Here is an 18,184-nt window from a genome sequence, read left to right as displayed (position 1 = left end):
CTCCACCCGGGACGTATTTTCGGATCTTTCAGCCGATGCTCGTTTCGCCTCGGGTTTGCAGCTCGCGGCACAGACCAGTGATGGTTCGCATTTTTCTGTTCGGCTTCTGTATAATAAAACCGATGTATCTTAAGTCCAATCGATTTAGACTTTTAATATTTTTAAAATGAGCTAAGAAATGATAGCTTAATTTATTTAGTGTTATAGAAACAATCCATGCCTACGTGATCAGTCATCAAAAGTATTTTGGCACAAATATTTAAAAATGCTTGCTAATAATGCTTGTTAATATTAAAACACTAAATTTCAAAAACTCGAATGACCTGATTGCCTGTGTCATTGCTGTTCTATGTTTTTCAATTCATTCTCGTATTAACAGTAGTAAATAATTCTTGTTCGTTGTGGACGTAATAGAACACTGAAAATGTTGAAACTGAAGGTAATTTATAATGAATTCTGTTTTATGACAGGTTTCGTTTCTTTGAACGCCTTCAGGCCAATGTTTAGTAATACAGGTTAAGTAGTTGGCAAAATGTTTGACGAACTTTTTTTTGATGAGATAATAGACTCTTTCGCAGAAAGGGAAGCACGGCGTGTAAAACTGTAGCAAGCTTAGACATAAGAAACTGCTACACCGAGGATACCTACTTCTAAGTTATTCACGTTGGCAGTTGGTCTTAGGTCAAATTCTGGAGGATTTACTTCGTGTTCTTTGGTGAAGGAATATCAGAAAACCGTTTTTAGCAACTCTGATGTAGTGGCACTGTCATTGTTAACATCACCATTGTTATCCCGCAACGAAGGTACTGATTGTGTATCTTTGGATTTTGTGTCAGATTTCGAGACTGTTCCGTCTTGGAAAGTGTTACAAGCATCTGACATCGGGGTTTCTGTAAATCTTTGCCAATCTTGAGGGTGTGCATTCTTTTAACTTCGGTGTTCCTGAGGGATTTGCGTTCTTTTAAATTTGACATTCTTTTTTTCGTTGCTTCTGGAACAATGTTGTGACCTGTTTGTTTACCACGGTGGATCAGTAACATTTCATGTTAATTTGAATTTAAGCCACGTCGGGTCTCCGCTTACATAATCAGATCTGAAGGAGTTGAGACTCACTCTTAGGAAAGCCTCAAGCGAATTTTTAGGTGCTTTTTGAAATAAATGTATTTTGCGTTTATTTTTTATTTACTTATTATTTTTAATTCCTAAGGGGCCAAACGGCTGAGGTCATCTTACACACTACTTAAACTAACTTAAACTAACGTATGCTAAGAACGACACACACACCCATGCCCGAGGTAGGACACGAACCCCGGTGGGGGGAGCCGCGCAATCCGTGACAAGGCGCCTTTAACTGTGCGGTCACTCCGCGCGGCTGCGTTTATTTTTGTCGGGTTTTAATGTTACGGTATTCAGTCTCGCTACGACAATCTCGTGATCACTAATTCCTGTATCTGTCATGGTGTTCCCTATTTACTCGGGATTTTTTGTTGCTAAGAGGTCAAGTATGTTTTCGCAACCATTTAAACTTTGAGTGTGACCGTGTATTCAATGGTTAAAATAATTTTCTGAGAACGCATTCGGAACGATTTCGAACGGCGTTTGTGCCTATCTCCGACTTTAAACATGTATTCTCGCCAATGTATCGACAGTAGATTGAAATCACCACCAACTTTAACAGTATGAGTGGGGTACCTATGTGAAATGAGACTCGTGTTTTTTTTTGAACTGATCAGCAACTGTATCATATGAGTCAGGAGGCCTCAATAATTTTTAAATTATTCCTTTTGTAAAGTAGAGTCTCTGTCGATACTAACTCAGAAGAATTAACCATTTTGATTTCACCACAAGGTAAACTATTTCTGACAGCTGTATTTAGTCTGCCCTTTCTGAGCACAGCTGGCTCCTTTGTAAAAATTTCAGCTAAACTCAATTCCATATTTATACAGCTTTCCTACCTATATCATTGTGGAAAGGCGAGGGATACTAAAGCACTGAGGATTAATTAGGTGCATTTGAAGTTCTCTAAATTTGAAGTTCTCTACGGCTGTAGATACTGAGATAAGAGGAAAGGACATTTTTAAAAAGGGCTCTCGCAGAATGTGGACAAATATAAGTGCATGAAAGATAGCTGTGAAGAAACCTTGTGTAACATAAGCAATATCTGAACTGATCCACGAAAGAGATAAGTGCGAAAATTATCAGAAAAATAAAAGAATATAGCGATATAAGACATTTAAGAATGAAATGTTAACGAGGTGCAGGAAAGCCTAGGTAAACATGCTCTAGGAAAAAAAGTGAAGAAATCGGAAAAGAAATGTTTCTCGGAAGGATTGTTTCATCATATAGAAAAGTCAAACATCCTTCGATAAAATTCCCAGCAAAGGTGTCAGCAATAAAGAGTGTGAGAGAAATGCCACTACTAAAGACAGAGGAGAAAGCAGATAGGTCGAAAGAGTAGACTGAGGACCACTGCGTGGAGAGTAACTGTTTGATAAAGAAGAAATGGGACTGTATGGAAGACATACGTGATCCATTATTAGAGTTTAACAGAGCTTTAGAAGACCTGTGATCAATACTCATTTTGGATTTCGGAAAGGTAAAGGCACCAGTGAGGCAGTTCTGACCGTGTGACTGATAACGGAAGTAAGGCTTACCCGATTACATTTGTCGATCTAGTGAAAGCATTAGGCAAGGTAAAATGATGTAAGATGTCGGAAATTCACAGGAAAATAGGTGCGAACTACAGAGAGGTAATCTATACTAATAATAAACCAGCAAACCGGTCGTGTTTGTCTATTTGAGCACACTAATCTGCAAAACTACTAAACTAATTTTCATGGTATTTTCACACGTAACTCGAACGTAGCTTTGGGCAACGATAGGCTTTATGTAATCCAAATCAGAATACGAAAAAAAGGAGATACCTTGCTACGAGATTTTATCTCAAACCGTCGTGGCTGCCTGTTTGTTTGTACACGCTAACCTCCAAAACTACCAGTCTAGTTTTCAAGGAGTTTCCTCAGGTAACTTGAGCGTAGCCTGGGGCAACGTATAGGATTCATTTAATAAAAATGAAATCAAACACAAAAAAGATATCCATATATATCATAAAAGTATGTGTATATGTCCTATATCTCCGAAACCACTTGACCGATTTCATTCAAAACTGATACACCTGTCACTTACTACCAAGAAGAATCGGTGTGAGGGTAAGAACCACCTTCCTATCAAACGCGTGGGGGTGAAAAACAAGTGTAGCCAACGACTCGCGAACACCGAGACATTATTCATCCAATAGTTGAGAATGAGAGTAGTTAGTGACTTGCAAACTTTACACATAACTTCAAACCCTTACGAAACTTTTTCTCGTTGAGAACCCCCACAAAATGACGAAGCGAAACAAGTTCATCGCTTACTACGTTTTCACTGTCCATGAAGTGAAACTCTCGCATCAAGCATGACGTTTTAATTTGTTATTGCTCTACTACTAACGGTATTGGCAATATACACTCCTGGAAATGGAAAAAAAAACACATTGACACCGGTGTGTCAGACCCACCATACTTGCTCCGAACACTGCGAGAGGGCTGTACAAGCAATGATCACACGCACGGCACAGCGGACACACCAGGAACCGCGGTGTTGGCCGTCGAATGGCGCTAGCTGCGCAGCATTTGTGCACCGCCGCCGTCAGTGTCAGCCAGTTTGCCGTGGCATACGGAGCTCCATCGCGGTCTTTAACACTGGTAGCATGACGCGACAGCGTGGACGTGAACCGTATGTGCAGTTGACGGACTTTGAGCGAGGGCGTATAGTAGGCATGCGGGAGGCCGGGTGGACGTACCGCCGAATTGCTCAACACGTGGGGCGTGAGGTCTCCACAGTACATCGATGTTGTCGCCAGTGGTCGGCGGAAGGTGCACGTGCCCGTCGACCTGGGACCGGACCGCAGTGACGCACGGATGCACGCCAAGACCGTAGGATCCTACGCAGTGCCGTAGGGGACCTCACCGCCACTTCCCAGCAAATTAGGGACACTGTTGCTCCTGGGGTATCGGCGAGGACCATTCGCAACCGTCTCCATGAAGCTGGGCTACGGTCCCGCACACCGTTAGGCCGTCTTCCGCTCACGCCCCAACATCGTGCAGCCCGCCTCCAGTGGTGTCGCGACAGGCGTGAATGGAGGGACGAATGGAGACGTGTCGTCTTCAGCGATGAGAGTCGCTTCTGCCTTGGTACCAATGATGGTCGTATGCGTGTTTGGCGCCGTGCAGGTGAGCGCCACAATCAGGACTGCATACGACCGAGGCACACAGGGCCAACACCTGGCATCATGGTGTGGGGAGCGATCTCCTACACTGGCCATACACCACTGGTGATCGTCGAGGGGACACTGAATAGTGCACGGTACATCCAAACCGTCATCGAACCCATCGTTCTACCATTCCTAGACCGGCAAGGGAACTTGCTGTTCCAACAGGACAATGCACGCCCGCATGTATCCCGTACCACCCAACGTGCTCTAGAAGGTGTAAGTCAACTATCCTGGCCAGCAAGATCTCCGGATCTGTCCCCCATTGAGCATGTTTGGGACTGGATGAAGCGTCGTCTCACGCGGTTTGCACGTCCAGCACGAACGCTGGGCCAACTGAGGCGCCAGGTGGAAATGGCATGGCAAGCCGTTCCACAGGACTACATCCAGCATCTCTACGATCGTCTCCATGGGAGAATAGCAGCCTGCATTGCTGCGAAAGGTGGATATACACTGTACTAGTGCCGACATTGTGCATGCTCTGTTGCCTGTGTCTATGTGCCTGTGATTCTGTCAGTGTGATCATGTGATGTATCTGACCCCAGGAATGTGTCAATAAAGTTTCCCCTTCCTGGGACAATGAATTCACGGTGTTCTTATTTCAATTTCCTGGAGTGTATTTTGCAGACAGCATTCACTTGTACCTGCAAAATTATGTCATTGTACGACCCAAAGTTCAGAAGGTATGACATCATAAACACTGTGATGCGTGAAAAAATTACCGAAATGCGCATGAGGTTTAAATTTATTACTTCTTTGCTACTAACTCTATTCGGAACACATATCACAGACAGTATTCACACATATTTCGGGAGATACGACCTCATAAACATCGAGATGACTGAAGACGAAATCATAGGGTGAAATTCGCAACAGATGTAGGTGAAGTATGTGTGTAAATATGTTAAATGTATGTGATGTATGCATGTATGGGCTAAGCCAAGGGTAAAAATACTCCTCATAGCCCCTGGATCTATTTCAAACAAACTAGGTACATATATTACTTACTATATACGAAGAAATACTGTGGGCTAAGAGCCAAAAACCTCCTACTGCGGCACGAATGATGATGTGGTCAGCAAAGGGAAAGGAGGAGATGGACAGAGAGGGGAGGAGAAGGAGGAGATGGACACATGTAGGATGGAGAAGGAAATGGACAAAGGGAGGCCAGGGAGAAGTGGATAGAGGAAGGGAAGAGACAGAAATGGACAGAGAAGGGAGATAGGAGGAGCTGGGTGGAGAAAGGACAGAGGAGTATGTGGACAAGGGGAGGGGTGAAGGATATATATATATATAGAGAGAGGGCAGGAGATGAACAGAGACGAACAGAGAAAGGGGAGAGAAGGAGATGGACAGGGAGAGGGGAAGAGGAGATGAACACAGAAAGTAAAAGAGGAGGAGATAGATAGAGAGGAGAAGGAGATGGACAAATAGGGGAAGGAGGAGATGCACAGAGAGTGGGGAAGGAGGAGATGGACAGAGAGAATGGGTGAGAGGGAGATACACAGAGAGGGTAACGGAGGAGAGAGGATGAAGGAGGAGAGGGAGTAACAGAATTGAAATAAGTAGTCGCACATACTTGGGCAGTGTCGAGTACTCAACTAGTTTAAAATATGTACACGAGGCAGTAATGAAATGCTCGGATTAGAAAGAGTATACAGCAGAGCTATCGTATTCCTCGCTTGCTGTTCATCTACAGCTTGTCCTAAAATAATGTATACACTATTTGAAATTAAAGCTCTCTTTAATGAAAGCAGATATAGATAATTTTCCTGTTCAAATATATGAGCGCAGCTAGAACAAGGCTCTCTAGAAATTATGCAATGGGTTTTAGTCCAAGTTCTCATACAAGAACGGAAAAAGGAAAAATTAGGTATCAAACTGACCAGCGTAAAGTCTAGTTTTGCAGAAAAGGTTGAATTTTCAGTCTCTAAAACTTTTCAGTAGAGAATCCTTCAAATATGAGGAAGGACTATGCGTATTCTCAGTCGGCAGCTGATTTGCTGTACATGATTCCGAGCACTATTCAAAGCCTATTAAATGTTTCTCAAAAATTTTTTATTTCTTACGTTGAGATCAATTATTTCATAATACGTTTGACTGATTTACTTCCAACTTTTTCAATTTTCGTGGGTAATAATTCAGAAAGCTTCCATTTGTTGCAAGAATGAAAATAAAATAGCGCTATCGTTTGAAGAACGTAAGCGAATGGAAAACAGAGAATTTGAGGCTCTACGAGATTGGAGAATTTTGTGTAGGACTCTGCCATCCCAGCGGTTAACGATAATTACAAGAATTCGAGACATGCCTGATGTCTTTGGAACGATGCATGGTATGAAGAGGGGAGGAAGTGGAGGAAAGAGACATTCAGCAGACAGTGAAAGTATTAATTTAGTGATTGAGACATACGCACAGTCCCCAAAGAAGTCTGGTAAGCAATGCTCTCGTGAGACAGGAGGCAGTAAATCCAGCGTCCACAGACTTCTGCGCTCTCAAGGATGAAAGCCTTCTGACATTTCTCTATGCCCTGGTCGAGGATGATCGTGATGGGCGAATTGAATTATTTGAGTGGCTCATCAATGTGTACAAAGAAGATGAAAAGGCTCTAATTCATTGATCGTATGAAGCGACTTATGAACTTAATGGAACAGTTGACCGCCATAACTGTGTGTATTGGGCTAACGAACTGCGGAAATGTATGTTAATCTACCAGGAGTAGATAAGTGATATGCCTTCTAGAGCGAATCGGGTGGCATTTCTTTGAAGAGACTGCCTTAGGTGACTCCTACATAGAAATGTTACACATAAATCCAGATTTTAAAGAAATGTTTGACAATGAAGGTTATTACTTTCTACAGAATGGGGCGCACCTAGTTTTCAGCTTGATGCGAGGAAAGTTTTCAACCGCAGATTTCCTTCTAAAGGGATTGGGCGAAGAGGAGTATCCCGTTCGAAAGAGGAGTATCCCGTTCGATCACCTGATTTAACCTTTTCAGACATGTTACTTTAATTGACACGATGCGTTTAAGTACATGACATGGGTACTAATACTAACAAGTAAGAAGTATTAATATGTCAAGAAATTTTGACTGAATTGTCTTGGAGATATCAGGTAAGTCAAAAAGCCAGTCCCCTTCTTCTACATTCCTAACTTTGCCCAGGACATATTCGCTATGATAGGAGCATTTTTCATTCTGGTATCATTATTTATTATTTTCTGCGAGTTATCGAAGGAATGTGATCGGTCGTGTCGTCGTATTCTTTAGAAAAGTTTCGTCTTTATTGTATCGCTGGTTGGACACAGTCATGTCTTAGCTGTATAAAGAAAATTTGATTTCTTAACCGGTTAAGAAATTAAGTTTCTTTTATGCATCTGATTGATGATTATTTAGATATATAGAACTACAGTTGCTGAAGATGGAGAGAATATTAAACTCATGTCTTAGTTGCTGTTTGAGAAATAGAAAGCAGCTTGTTAGATTAGGCTGTTTAAATGATTCACGGAGGTACATTACATCATTTGCATATGAAAAAATTACAGTGGCTGCCCTATATGATTCGATCATACATCCACTGCTTTGCTTCCTCCATGTTAATTATCTAACATATTGTTTTAATTAGTTTTGCAGATGATACGTTATTGTTTCTGAACTGTGTACAAATGACAGACAAAGGATGTCATAAATTATTTTCTGCTAGTTATATTTTAACTGGCTTCACACAAATGAGACAGCTATAAACTTTGAAAAAGAAAAAAAACCAGTTTTATGCTTTCGAAACTACTACACCTATAATCAATGATCTACACCAAGAAGAATTAATTATTAAGGCAGAAAATTCAAAGTTATTTTATGCATGTTGACGGACAACCTTATAGCATACCTGCTTTAACAACTGGGTTCAGCTATTTTAACCATAAGAATAATTTCCGAACTTAGGGAGGCAGAAATCACTGACTTAACACATATTCCAATGTCCTTAATGGGTTTCATGTGGAATAATATTGTTGGGTAACGCGTCAGTTAGGAAAACATATTCTCTGAACTAAAGGAAGTAATCACAATTATCAGTGGGACCATCCTGTAATCATTTATTTAAACAGTTGGGATTATTAGCCACAGCCCAACGATACAGTTATTCAATGATGGAATTTGTTGCCAACATGTAATTGAATTTAAGGTCAGGGAGAAATTGACAAATACCAAACTAGCAGAAAAAGTGATCTCAGCTAGCTTATTGTGTATGTAATTTGTCACAGATGTGAAATAGTCAGCTGTAAACACTTTTAGAATCTGCCTAGTGAATTAAAATGTTTGACAAACAGCAAGAGTGTTATACGATGTACACCAAAGTTAATGTCTTTGTAACACTTCCTTCAGTACAACAGAGGAATTCTTGATTAGAAATAAACAGTGAATTACAAGCAGTAATAAAAAAACCACTGAGGTAGGATGTAAAAATTTAAATACGCAATAGCAGGGCAATATTATCGAGAAATCGTCATGTGCTAGGGAGCTATGTGTAAGTGAAAGTATTATCATATGAAAGGAGAGTGTATTAACCCTGCTTTATTACTCAAAAGGAAACAAAACAAGATAAGAGTAAAATCACACTGTAAAAAATAATCATGTAAGGTGTAGTTTGGTAGTTCAGTTAAGTAAAATTAGGCTACAAAATGGAAGTCTCTTGGTATGTTTTGATTGATTGATTGGCTGATAATGTAAATTGCATCTATTCAGAGGTTTTCTTTTGGTGAAAATCCTGTTATATTATGATTCAGACTCTACTTAATTGTAGTTCTCAGAATAATTTGCTAAATGAAATATTCGTGGAATTGAGACTGGCATATGGATACTACTTTGACTAGGGCCAGTTCTCATAAAATGTGTTGGTGTTTAAAAAGTAACTTAACTCTAAATTTTAAACCAACTGTGAACATTATTTGTTGTATGAGGAATTAAATTAAGCTTATGAGTAATTTTAAATAACGAAATGAAATATTGAAAATAGTCTAAAATAATAAAGGGTTGTTTTGTCATGTTGTTATTTGAATAATACACTGTTCTGTCTTAATTTACTAGGATTCCCTGCAGCTGCTAATTTCACTTGAACCACTTTAGAGCAGAATAACACTAATTTTTTTATAAGTTGCACTTCTTTCATAATGAACACATTCATATTATCTACACTGGTACAATGTATATAAGCTTTTACGAGCTACTCACATACTATGTATGATATGTTCAGAGTTAAATTTCACATGTACTTACAAATATCTGCAGCTATGGTCTCCCTCAGAAGAATGTTGCAGTTTTCACGTTCCTCCAGTTATACACCACACAAATTTATTATAAGATTTTAGAGATTATACTAAAATGTTTGATATGATATGTGTTAATTATGAATCACTTGACAAAAAATAAAATTTCATTTCACTGATTACAGATAGTGCTAAGCGTTGAGCGTTATATAAGCTGAAGATACTTTTAGAGGAAGAATGTTATTTTTCTAAGATCTCATAGAAAATATGTGCCTACGAAATATGTCGTTTTTGTGTGGCTGCAAAAGATGATCTTTATGCTCAAACAAGTAAAGTTGTAAAGAATCTAGCCTTCTCAAAACTTTCGCATGTCAACTGAAATGTATGATTCCGTATAAATATTGGTCAAACTTGCGTTAATTTCTTTATTTGAATTATATAGTTCTCAACTGGAGATTTTTCTGGCTGATTGCCAAAAAACTATTTTTTGTCAATATGTTGTTATTACTTATACCTACATATTTCACAGTATCGATCTTATGTGGAGAATTTTAATAGTCATAATTTTAAAAGTATGTAATCTGAAAGTAAGTTTACATTAGAGACAGTATTTTTAGTTTTCAGTTCTTACCGAAGCACAATTTTAGTCTTCATTTATAATTTTTCTAATTCTAGTACTGATAATGAAATCGATTTTATAAAATTACAGGAAGGTTCTGCTTTTCATATTGTCAGAACTTAACAACCTTCTTAGTAATTATTTAGCCTACAAGTTTTCACTTGAATGATTATTTTCAGGACCAACATGCAGGGTGAGTCACTAACTATTACCACCAAGAATAACTCCGATAGTGTGACAGAAATTGGAAAGTTTGTGGGACAAAAGTTTCATGGGACAACGGGGGCCATAATATAACGTTGGTTTTCTGTTGCTAGATGGGGATACCACTTAATCCATGATAAGAAGATTGCAGCACTGCCTTGATACCGAAGGTCATCACTTCGAACACCTTCTGTAAATGGACGTTCATGCCACCTTTTTGACCTTCGTTGACCTTCAAAGACCTTACTATTATACATCATTGGATTCGTCTCGATAGCCACTACCAGAAAATAAGTACCAAACTGTAGCATCCCATTTAAAAAAACAAAGTTGAATTTCATATTTCTAAAGTGACGCCGCGTGGTGTTAGGCGCCTTGCCACAGTTCGCAAGGCTCCCCCCATCGGAGGTTCGAGTCCTCCCATGGGCATGTGTGTGTGTGTATGTGTTGTCCATAGCGTAAGTTAGTTTAAGTTAGATGAAGTAGTGTGTAAGCCTAGGTACCGATGACCTTAGCATTTTGATCCTATAGGAACTTCCAAAAATTTTCTGAAGCGACCCAATCTAGCAACAAAAAACCAGCGTCATATTATGGCCTCTATTGTCCCATGCAACATTTGTCACACGAAGTTTTCAGCTACTATCATACTTTGGGAGTTATTCTAAGTGGCGATAGTTAGTGGCTCACCCTGTATAAACTAAAATTGAGAAATAATTTCTACTATAAAAGTTATGTTGATGCTGACTTGGACTATTTCCTGATCTTAAACGTTCTCGAACCTTGATCTGTACAGTGTATGTGCGTCAGAGCGGGATTACCATTTTTAGAGGTTGGGACATGTTGCTCTCAGACTGTGATCTTTGTATGATGTGGGCAAGTTTTATACGGTGTTTATTTGAAGATGTGTTTATGTAAATGGTAACAAAATTGATGTTTCAAACAAACATCAGTAAACTACGATAGAGACAGTAACAATAGTGTTCCAGAGTTCGTCTTTAGCAAGAGCCCAGAACAAATCTTTTTATATGTTACATCGAAACAAAGGAAAGAGCGCACACTGAGAATGCCATTGTAAGTACTACTTATCTGCGAGTATGTTGCACTTTCTCTCATACACAAAACATTATCTGAACTATGAGACAGTTCGTACAATGTAAGAGTAAGCATTCGAATTCTTCATACTACGTATGTGGCCACTTAAGTAAGGGATAGCGTTACTCCGCTCATCTACTGTTCAGTTTAATTGTCCTGTTGGTAGCCACGAATTACGTTATATTGTGAAGCCATAGGAGCCGGCATGTACTCACGTGAGGACGAAGAGGCCGCGCATGTAGTCCTCCATGCTCTCCGGCAGGTTCACCATGCACACGCCGATACCCCGTAGCTGGTCGCGCAGCACCTGCAACAACAGCGTCGCTGTTTGCTTACCCTGACCGCACACGAGTCCCGCATCCAATGGACACTCAATTGCTGATAATCGCTACCCAAATATTAATGCGGACCGTGTAAGTACAAATGACAACTCTGTTCATACTCTAGGGCACTCGAAAACACTCTTATGGATTCATGAGTGACAGTTATCGCCTGAGGTGTCTTAGGAGTCAGCCATCTTTCTGCCCATATTCACAAAGGTAGCCTGTTAAATTTTCGTGTTAGATTTGCAGGTATACAATGCTTGGTGAAAATGCTTAGTACTTGCTCTTCGTCCCTGCTTTTGTCAGTTGTTACAAGAACACTATGAAGCCCTTTAAATTTAAATGTGAATGAATGGATAATGTTTATGGGCTGAAGTGCTATAAGAGATTTCGGGGACACTACAGAGTGGTGGCGAGACCATTTCCGTTGCAGTGATGGTGGACTCGCGCCTTCGGGTTTATGGAATTCCGTGAATTGCTTATTTGGCAACGCCGTTTCTAATGCTAGTTGGATCTCGTTCTTACTTCTTTTGTTTCCTTGTCTTTCTTTAGTACATTTTTTTATTTGCTACTTAGTAAGATGCTGCACTGTAAAATTTCTGTACCTAGTCGTAGGGTCATAAGATTACCTCAGGTCATAAATTTTAAAATATGAATCATATAATTTTACGGTACACAAAATGTGACTTTTTATCTGTTTACCTTTTTACCGTTCTATAATCCTTGTATCAGTTATTTCATATGCGGTCCCTTACCATTTACGAATCCTTTCTCTCAGTACTAGAATGGTGCCTGTGATCTGTTTTTCGTCTGATCGAGGGTAACGGAGTTCAGGAAGCGTGTTTGTTGGCTCTTTCTCCGTGAAGAAGAAGAAAACTCAACTAAGAAAATCGGAATAAGTAGGAAGTCGCATATAATCTATTGTTCGATAAATCTTTACTCAGAATCGCTTTTTTTTAATATACTTATTAACTGTTAACGAATTAAGTTCCACCTATGATGGAAGCAAAGAGGGACAGATATATTACACTTTTACAATTTATGATACCTTCCCACACTCAGTGACTAAATACCAGAAGCTTAATTTCTGGAATACTGTTTTGGTGTCTCTATAAGCCATTATATGTCGCTGAGATACGCAGCAGCAGAATTGTGTCACGATATTCAGAGCAGTGATAAGTTCGTATGGTTGTGGCAGGAGGGAAAGTGATAATAAAAAATGATCCTCCGAAGTAAAAAAGTACTGTTCTGAATTGTTTCTGAGACACAAAGAAGGAACATATAGTGGGTGCACGATGTATCTCTTTTTATCTGTAGCATCCTCATAAGCTAGTGGATTGAACCACTGCACAGACAAGTAGCTCTGGACATAACGGCAATTCACTGTGCGCGTCATGTAGAGTGGTAGGATATGATAGTTCTATCTCCAAGATGTATCCTTCACAGGAATCTGCAGCAATACCTTGGAACTTAAGTAATATGGCTAGTTCCTTATTGGACAGCCATTGCCAGAGAGCTGTGCATGGCATGCCCTTACAAGTTGTTTACATCCAAGTAGAGGATGTGTCTCCAACTGTCAGATGCCCTGTTCTTCTTTTCACTTATTCGTGTGTTAATAGTCTTGGCAAAACTGCGTAAGCACTGGCAACCGCCCCACTCCCCCTCGAATCCTACATTCAAAAAAGCGCAGCATGTCACTATCAGCAAAAGTTCGATGCTGACTTGTGTCCCTATTATCACTGTGTCCTACAGAAGCCGCTGACACTATGTCCCACAGACAGAGGAGGGGGGAGGCGGGGGATGGGGATGGAGGTTGGAGGGTTGTAGAGGCATGTCCAGAGTGCACTCCGGAATTTCTCTACAATATTCACATTCACAAGCAACTGTGTATCTATGTCCGTATATAGTCTAGCACATTCCCCTAAATTACCGCAATTCACTGCATGTCCATGTTTTACGTCCGTTATGCCTGTGTCTTCAAGTTTTGAATGCAGATGTGGTTTCATGAAGTCTCTCCTTCAGATCCAGATATTCATAAGGAACGAACCACTTCTTCACACAATCTGAAACTTTGTAGCGTTGTTTGTACCACTGTAAATGATTTTCCATATTTTTTCTTGCGATTATTCTTATTGGCACCAGAAAGTGACGAAATATTATAACCCCAACACAGTAATTTTATCTGTTAATCTTCAGCGAAAATTTCATACTACTATTGAAACTCATATCTGATGATACCTAAGTGCACATCTGGGACCTGTTATGGAAATATGTTATATAGGTCTATCTATTTTTTGCTTCTGTTTTTTGAGAACAACGTCAACAAAAGCCACATTTAACGTGTTCGATGGAATGATCGGATCTGTGGGTATTTTCGTGCCCCATTCGGAGTCACTCAGCTGTCCCTGATTTCGACGTACTACACCTACACTTATATAACTGAGGATGCATAACCTGATGTCACATGTAGTGGTGTGAGTGGGGTGTTTGAAAACTTTTGTTCATGCAGGAAGTATTGTACTTCATAATAAGAGGAATAAAATTGCAAAGGCAACAGACCACAGAACAACAAAGTCCCCCTAGTCAGATGTAAGGGAGACTTGAATTGCTTGTTCAGTTGCCACTCCTTTACTTCTCTTTACATTTTGTCTGATCAGGTCACAATAACTGTCTTTGTCCTGTTTTATGGAAGTCTTCTACAATCAATTTCGATTAATCGATGTGAGCACTGTAGCAGCCTCTTTGCACAGTTACTGTATTGATTCTATGTCTACATCTAGATTAGACTAACATTGCTTGTCTGTGATTTTTCTGCAAATAGGGACGTGGATGTGTTCTTATGCACAGTAAAATGGATGTTCATAGGTTGCACATAGTTGAGTGGCAGATGGTTATGGCACAGTAAACTATCTTTCTCTTCATCCTGTTGTTAACTCCCAGTTGCTACCTCTCTTGAAATATAAAGCGATTTTCTGATTTTAAAAATTTGTGAATGGCGAACGCGATGTTCTGTTTGGTTTTTGTGAATCAGAATGTTCTACTTACATGGTGAGTGGCTAAGTTGATTTGTAATATTTTATTTGTGTGCTGAGATAACATAATTCTTCACTGCTCTAATTATTTCAGGTTTATTTCAAAGCGTCTAGTCATTCTTTGTTATTACAATCTTGATATTTGGGCCACATCACATGCCAGCCGTTTGGTTATGTATGTGAGCTAACTACACGATTCACATGTCCTTTGATGGATAAACAATCATCTGTTTGAAATGACATGTAGAAATATTAGTAATAAGTAGTCCTTCTCTGCATGCCTTGAAGTAATATTAGCAATAAGTAGTTATTCTCTGCATGCTGTTAGGTTTCAGGTGCTGATAAGGGTCTGTCAGCGTGTGATGTTTTGCTGACTGATGTTTGCAAGACACTGTGCACTACTGAGGTGTAACATAAGAATGATACTCGGGATGTAGATACTCATTCAGATGATATAATAGCTTTTGAATATCAAATCTCTCTTTCCTCAATGGGATACTATAAGCAGAAAGCTAACGCTATTCCTTTTGGTTCACCACTTTTGCAAATTACTCTCCACTGTCTAATCAAATTACTAGCTGTGCATTCCCATGTTTGTTAGTTGCACATTATTATGAAACCACCTGTGCATTGGCTGTTTCTGTCAATCAGCGTTTCCAAATTGTTTTCCTAGTGCATGAAATTCATACATTTTGCATAGCTTGAATAATTCAGGACTTAATTATCACTATTTATGGGAGTTCCTGCTTTCAACAACACACACACATATTCCAACCTGTTGGAGTGGAAAGCATGCCTACCACAGAATATCTCTTCAGGATACAAAAAGCAAAGACACCCAAGGTGATGAATAGTAGAAAGGAGAATAACAACTCACTTCACATCAAAATAGGGAAGAGCATGCTCGTAGAAGTGAAGGAATGTATGTAGCAATATTACACAGTATAGTGAAAGCAACGTTGATTTTTAACTAGGTTGCCTCAGTCAAAAAATGCTTCCTTTGTAAGGTGTCAAACAAATAACACACCTTACGTTGAATTCCCGAAACAATTCCGGTTAACTCGATATATCACTTGACATAGTTACGTGAGAATGTACGAATTTTATTGATAGGCAGAGTGAAGCGAATAAACAAACCACATTTTGTGAATATAAACCACTGACACTAACACTAGTAATGCATGCAAGTAATTTCTCCAACACGAGCTACGAGACACAGTTCTGAGGGAAAGGAGAATTTTACGACGGCACGCCATCCCATGCAGCTAGAACCCTTGTCATGGGATACCTAGCAGACACAATGAGACACCGCAGCCACTGTGTAGGCCACTGGCAAAAGCATTCCTTGTCCCTGCTTTTAATGATGACTTTCCAGGAAGTCTTTCTACAGGAACATGGCCAGAGATCGCAGATAAACATCTGGAGTAAACCAACTCAAGACATTGGTGACTCACTGTAGCCACCTGCATTAAAACTTGCACGAAATATAAAGCTGTTTATCTCAGTATTACGTAGCAGAAGTTAAACTTTGCCCTATGAAAGAAATGACTCCTGTGACAGACTACAAAAACTCTATTGGGCGGAGATATAACCAGTATGAACGCCCTGATTGGCCAGAAAGAAAACACATGGCCGCCAGTTTTGATATAGGCAAATTGCTGACAGAGTAATTCGCTCTTTTCTTGCTGAAAACCGTCGAGTGTTTGAGCAAGGCGACTTACGCCACACTGAGACGATTGCGAGAATAATTATGTGAATACTTGTTCACAGGCTAGAATGAACTCGTGAGTTAAACTGCGAATTCCCCTAGTATGAAGAACTGCACTGAGCAGTGACAGTTAACACTTGCAAGTGATTTGAGGGCAACGATGTACGCAGTATTCCAGCTAAATAGCGTGTACGAAGCCAATTAACTTAGCTAGGGAGTAAATAGGATCATTGGCTTCACTGAAGACGTAGGAAAAGTATCAGACTGGTGTTTAACAGTTGAGAGAAATTTAGAATAGATTCTCAGATTCACAGAACGCGCTGAGGGCTGCCATTACCACCACCCACACAAGATAATCATACAAGCTCGTGCCATGCCAGTAAGTGATATTCAATTGACACTAAGAACTGCAGTCGTCTCCATTTCTCCCAATTTTCTTACATTCAGCCATGATCTATAGTTGAACATATTCACGAATGTTAGGCTTAATTGAAGCAGAGACATGAGATGTCTGATTTAACAAAAAGGATTGATCAGCCACTGTAGAGTTATAACTTTTTTAATTGTCTACTTCTTTCTGATTGCTGTTTACCGACCTCCATTCTTATTTTTGGTATTTTCATTTTCCATTTTACCTTGATCGATGTCTCTGGCCTCAATTGTATTTAATTTGTTTGTATTTTTATCAACCTCCAGACACGGTCATCAACCATCTTACCATTAAAGAACCTTATAATGGGAATTTTGCTTCACAGTTGTGAACACCCAGTATCAATTTTGTACCATCCTGTATGTAATTTTGCTAACATTGCTACGACAAGAAGTCATTCTTAGAGTAAAAACAAACAATAATAACGAAAATCTCAGATTTTCATTTTTGCTAACATATAGTTATGCTTGAACCCGTGCACTAATTTCTGTTTGCTTTACAGAGAGTGTAGTGGAGCGAACATGGAGATCATTGTCTAATAACATCACTGTCCGTACTGCTGCACTCTTCTAAATTCTGCATGCATGAGAGGGTGTCTTTCTATCTTGCGGGGCTTAGGTTCAACACCAAATTCCTAAAAACATTCACAGAGCGTCCTTACACAACTGTGGTAGGAAGATAAATCAGAACCGGTATCACATGTGTTGGACCTGTAATAATAGAGCTCGATTGGTATCAGATATTGATATGAAAATGAGGAAGAAAATCCTGAAAGTATTAGTCAGGAGAGCAGCAGAGTATGGAAAAGTGGAACATCGGAAATCAAAAGCAGAAATCCCAGAAACATTTGAAATATGGGCCAACAAAATACGAAACAAAAATATAATAAAAGGAAGAGTCTAAATGTTTCATGTAATGCGCTCTGCTAACATTCCAGTAAATAGCACAATTAAGTAATAATTTTTGACGAATAGTTGAAAATATGTCATATGAATTTCAACACAATGTGATGTAGTAAATGCATTAAATAACTATTTGAGGCATATTTTTTAGTAACAGAAAGATGGAAGCATAAGATTTAATGGCCCATAGACAACGAGGTCATCGGACTCGAAAGACAAGTTTAGATTATCAGATCGGTATCCAACAATGTCACTTTATCGAGTTAAACACCAAGCAACTTTCTCCCTCTTTGTGTTCAGGT

The 18,184-nt window shown here is 39.5% G+C and overlaps 1 protein-coding gene across 1 annotated transcript in view; it reads right to left on the bottom strand.

Annotated features, from left to right (window-relative positions):
• Window positions 1-18,184, bottom strand: part of LOC126168752 (G-protein coupled receptor 83-like) — a 187,306-nt gene that overhangs the window by 99,827 nt on the left and 69,295 nt on the right. The window contains exon 2 of the mRNA XM_049920587.1: window positions 11,703-11,794. Within this exon, the coding sequence (XP_049776544.1) occupies window positions 11,703-11,794 (92 nt within the window). The remainder of the gene's footprint in view (window positions 1-11,702; window positions 11,795-18,184) is intronic.

The sequence above is a fragment of the Schistocerca cancellata genome, chromosome 1 (assembly GCF_023864275.1).
Source record: "Schistocerca cancellata isolate TAMUIC-IGC-003103 chromosome 1, iqSchCanc2.1, whole genome shotgun sequence".
NCBI classification, from domain to species: Eukaryota; Metazoa; Arthropoda; class Insecta; order Orthoptera; family Acrididae; genus Schistocerca; species Schistocerca cancellata.
Note: the sequence above shows the minus strand (reverse complement) of the source record. Positions and strands in the feature narration are given on the sequence as shown.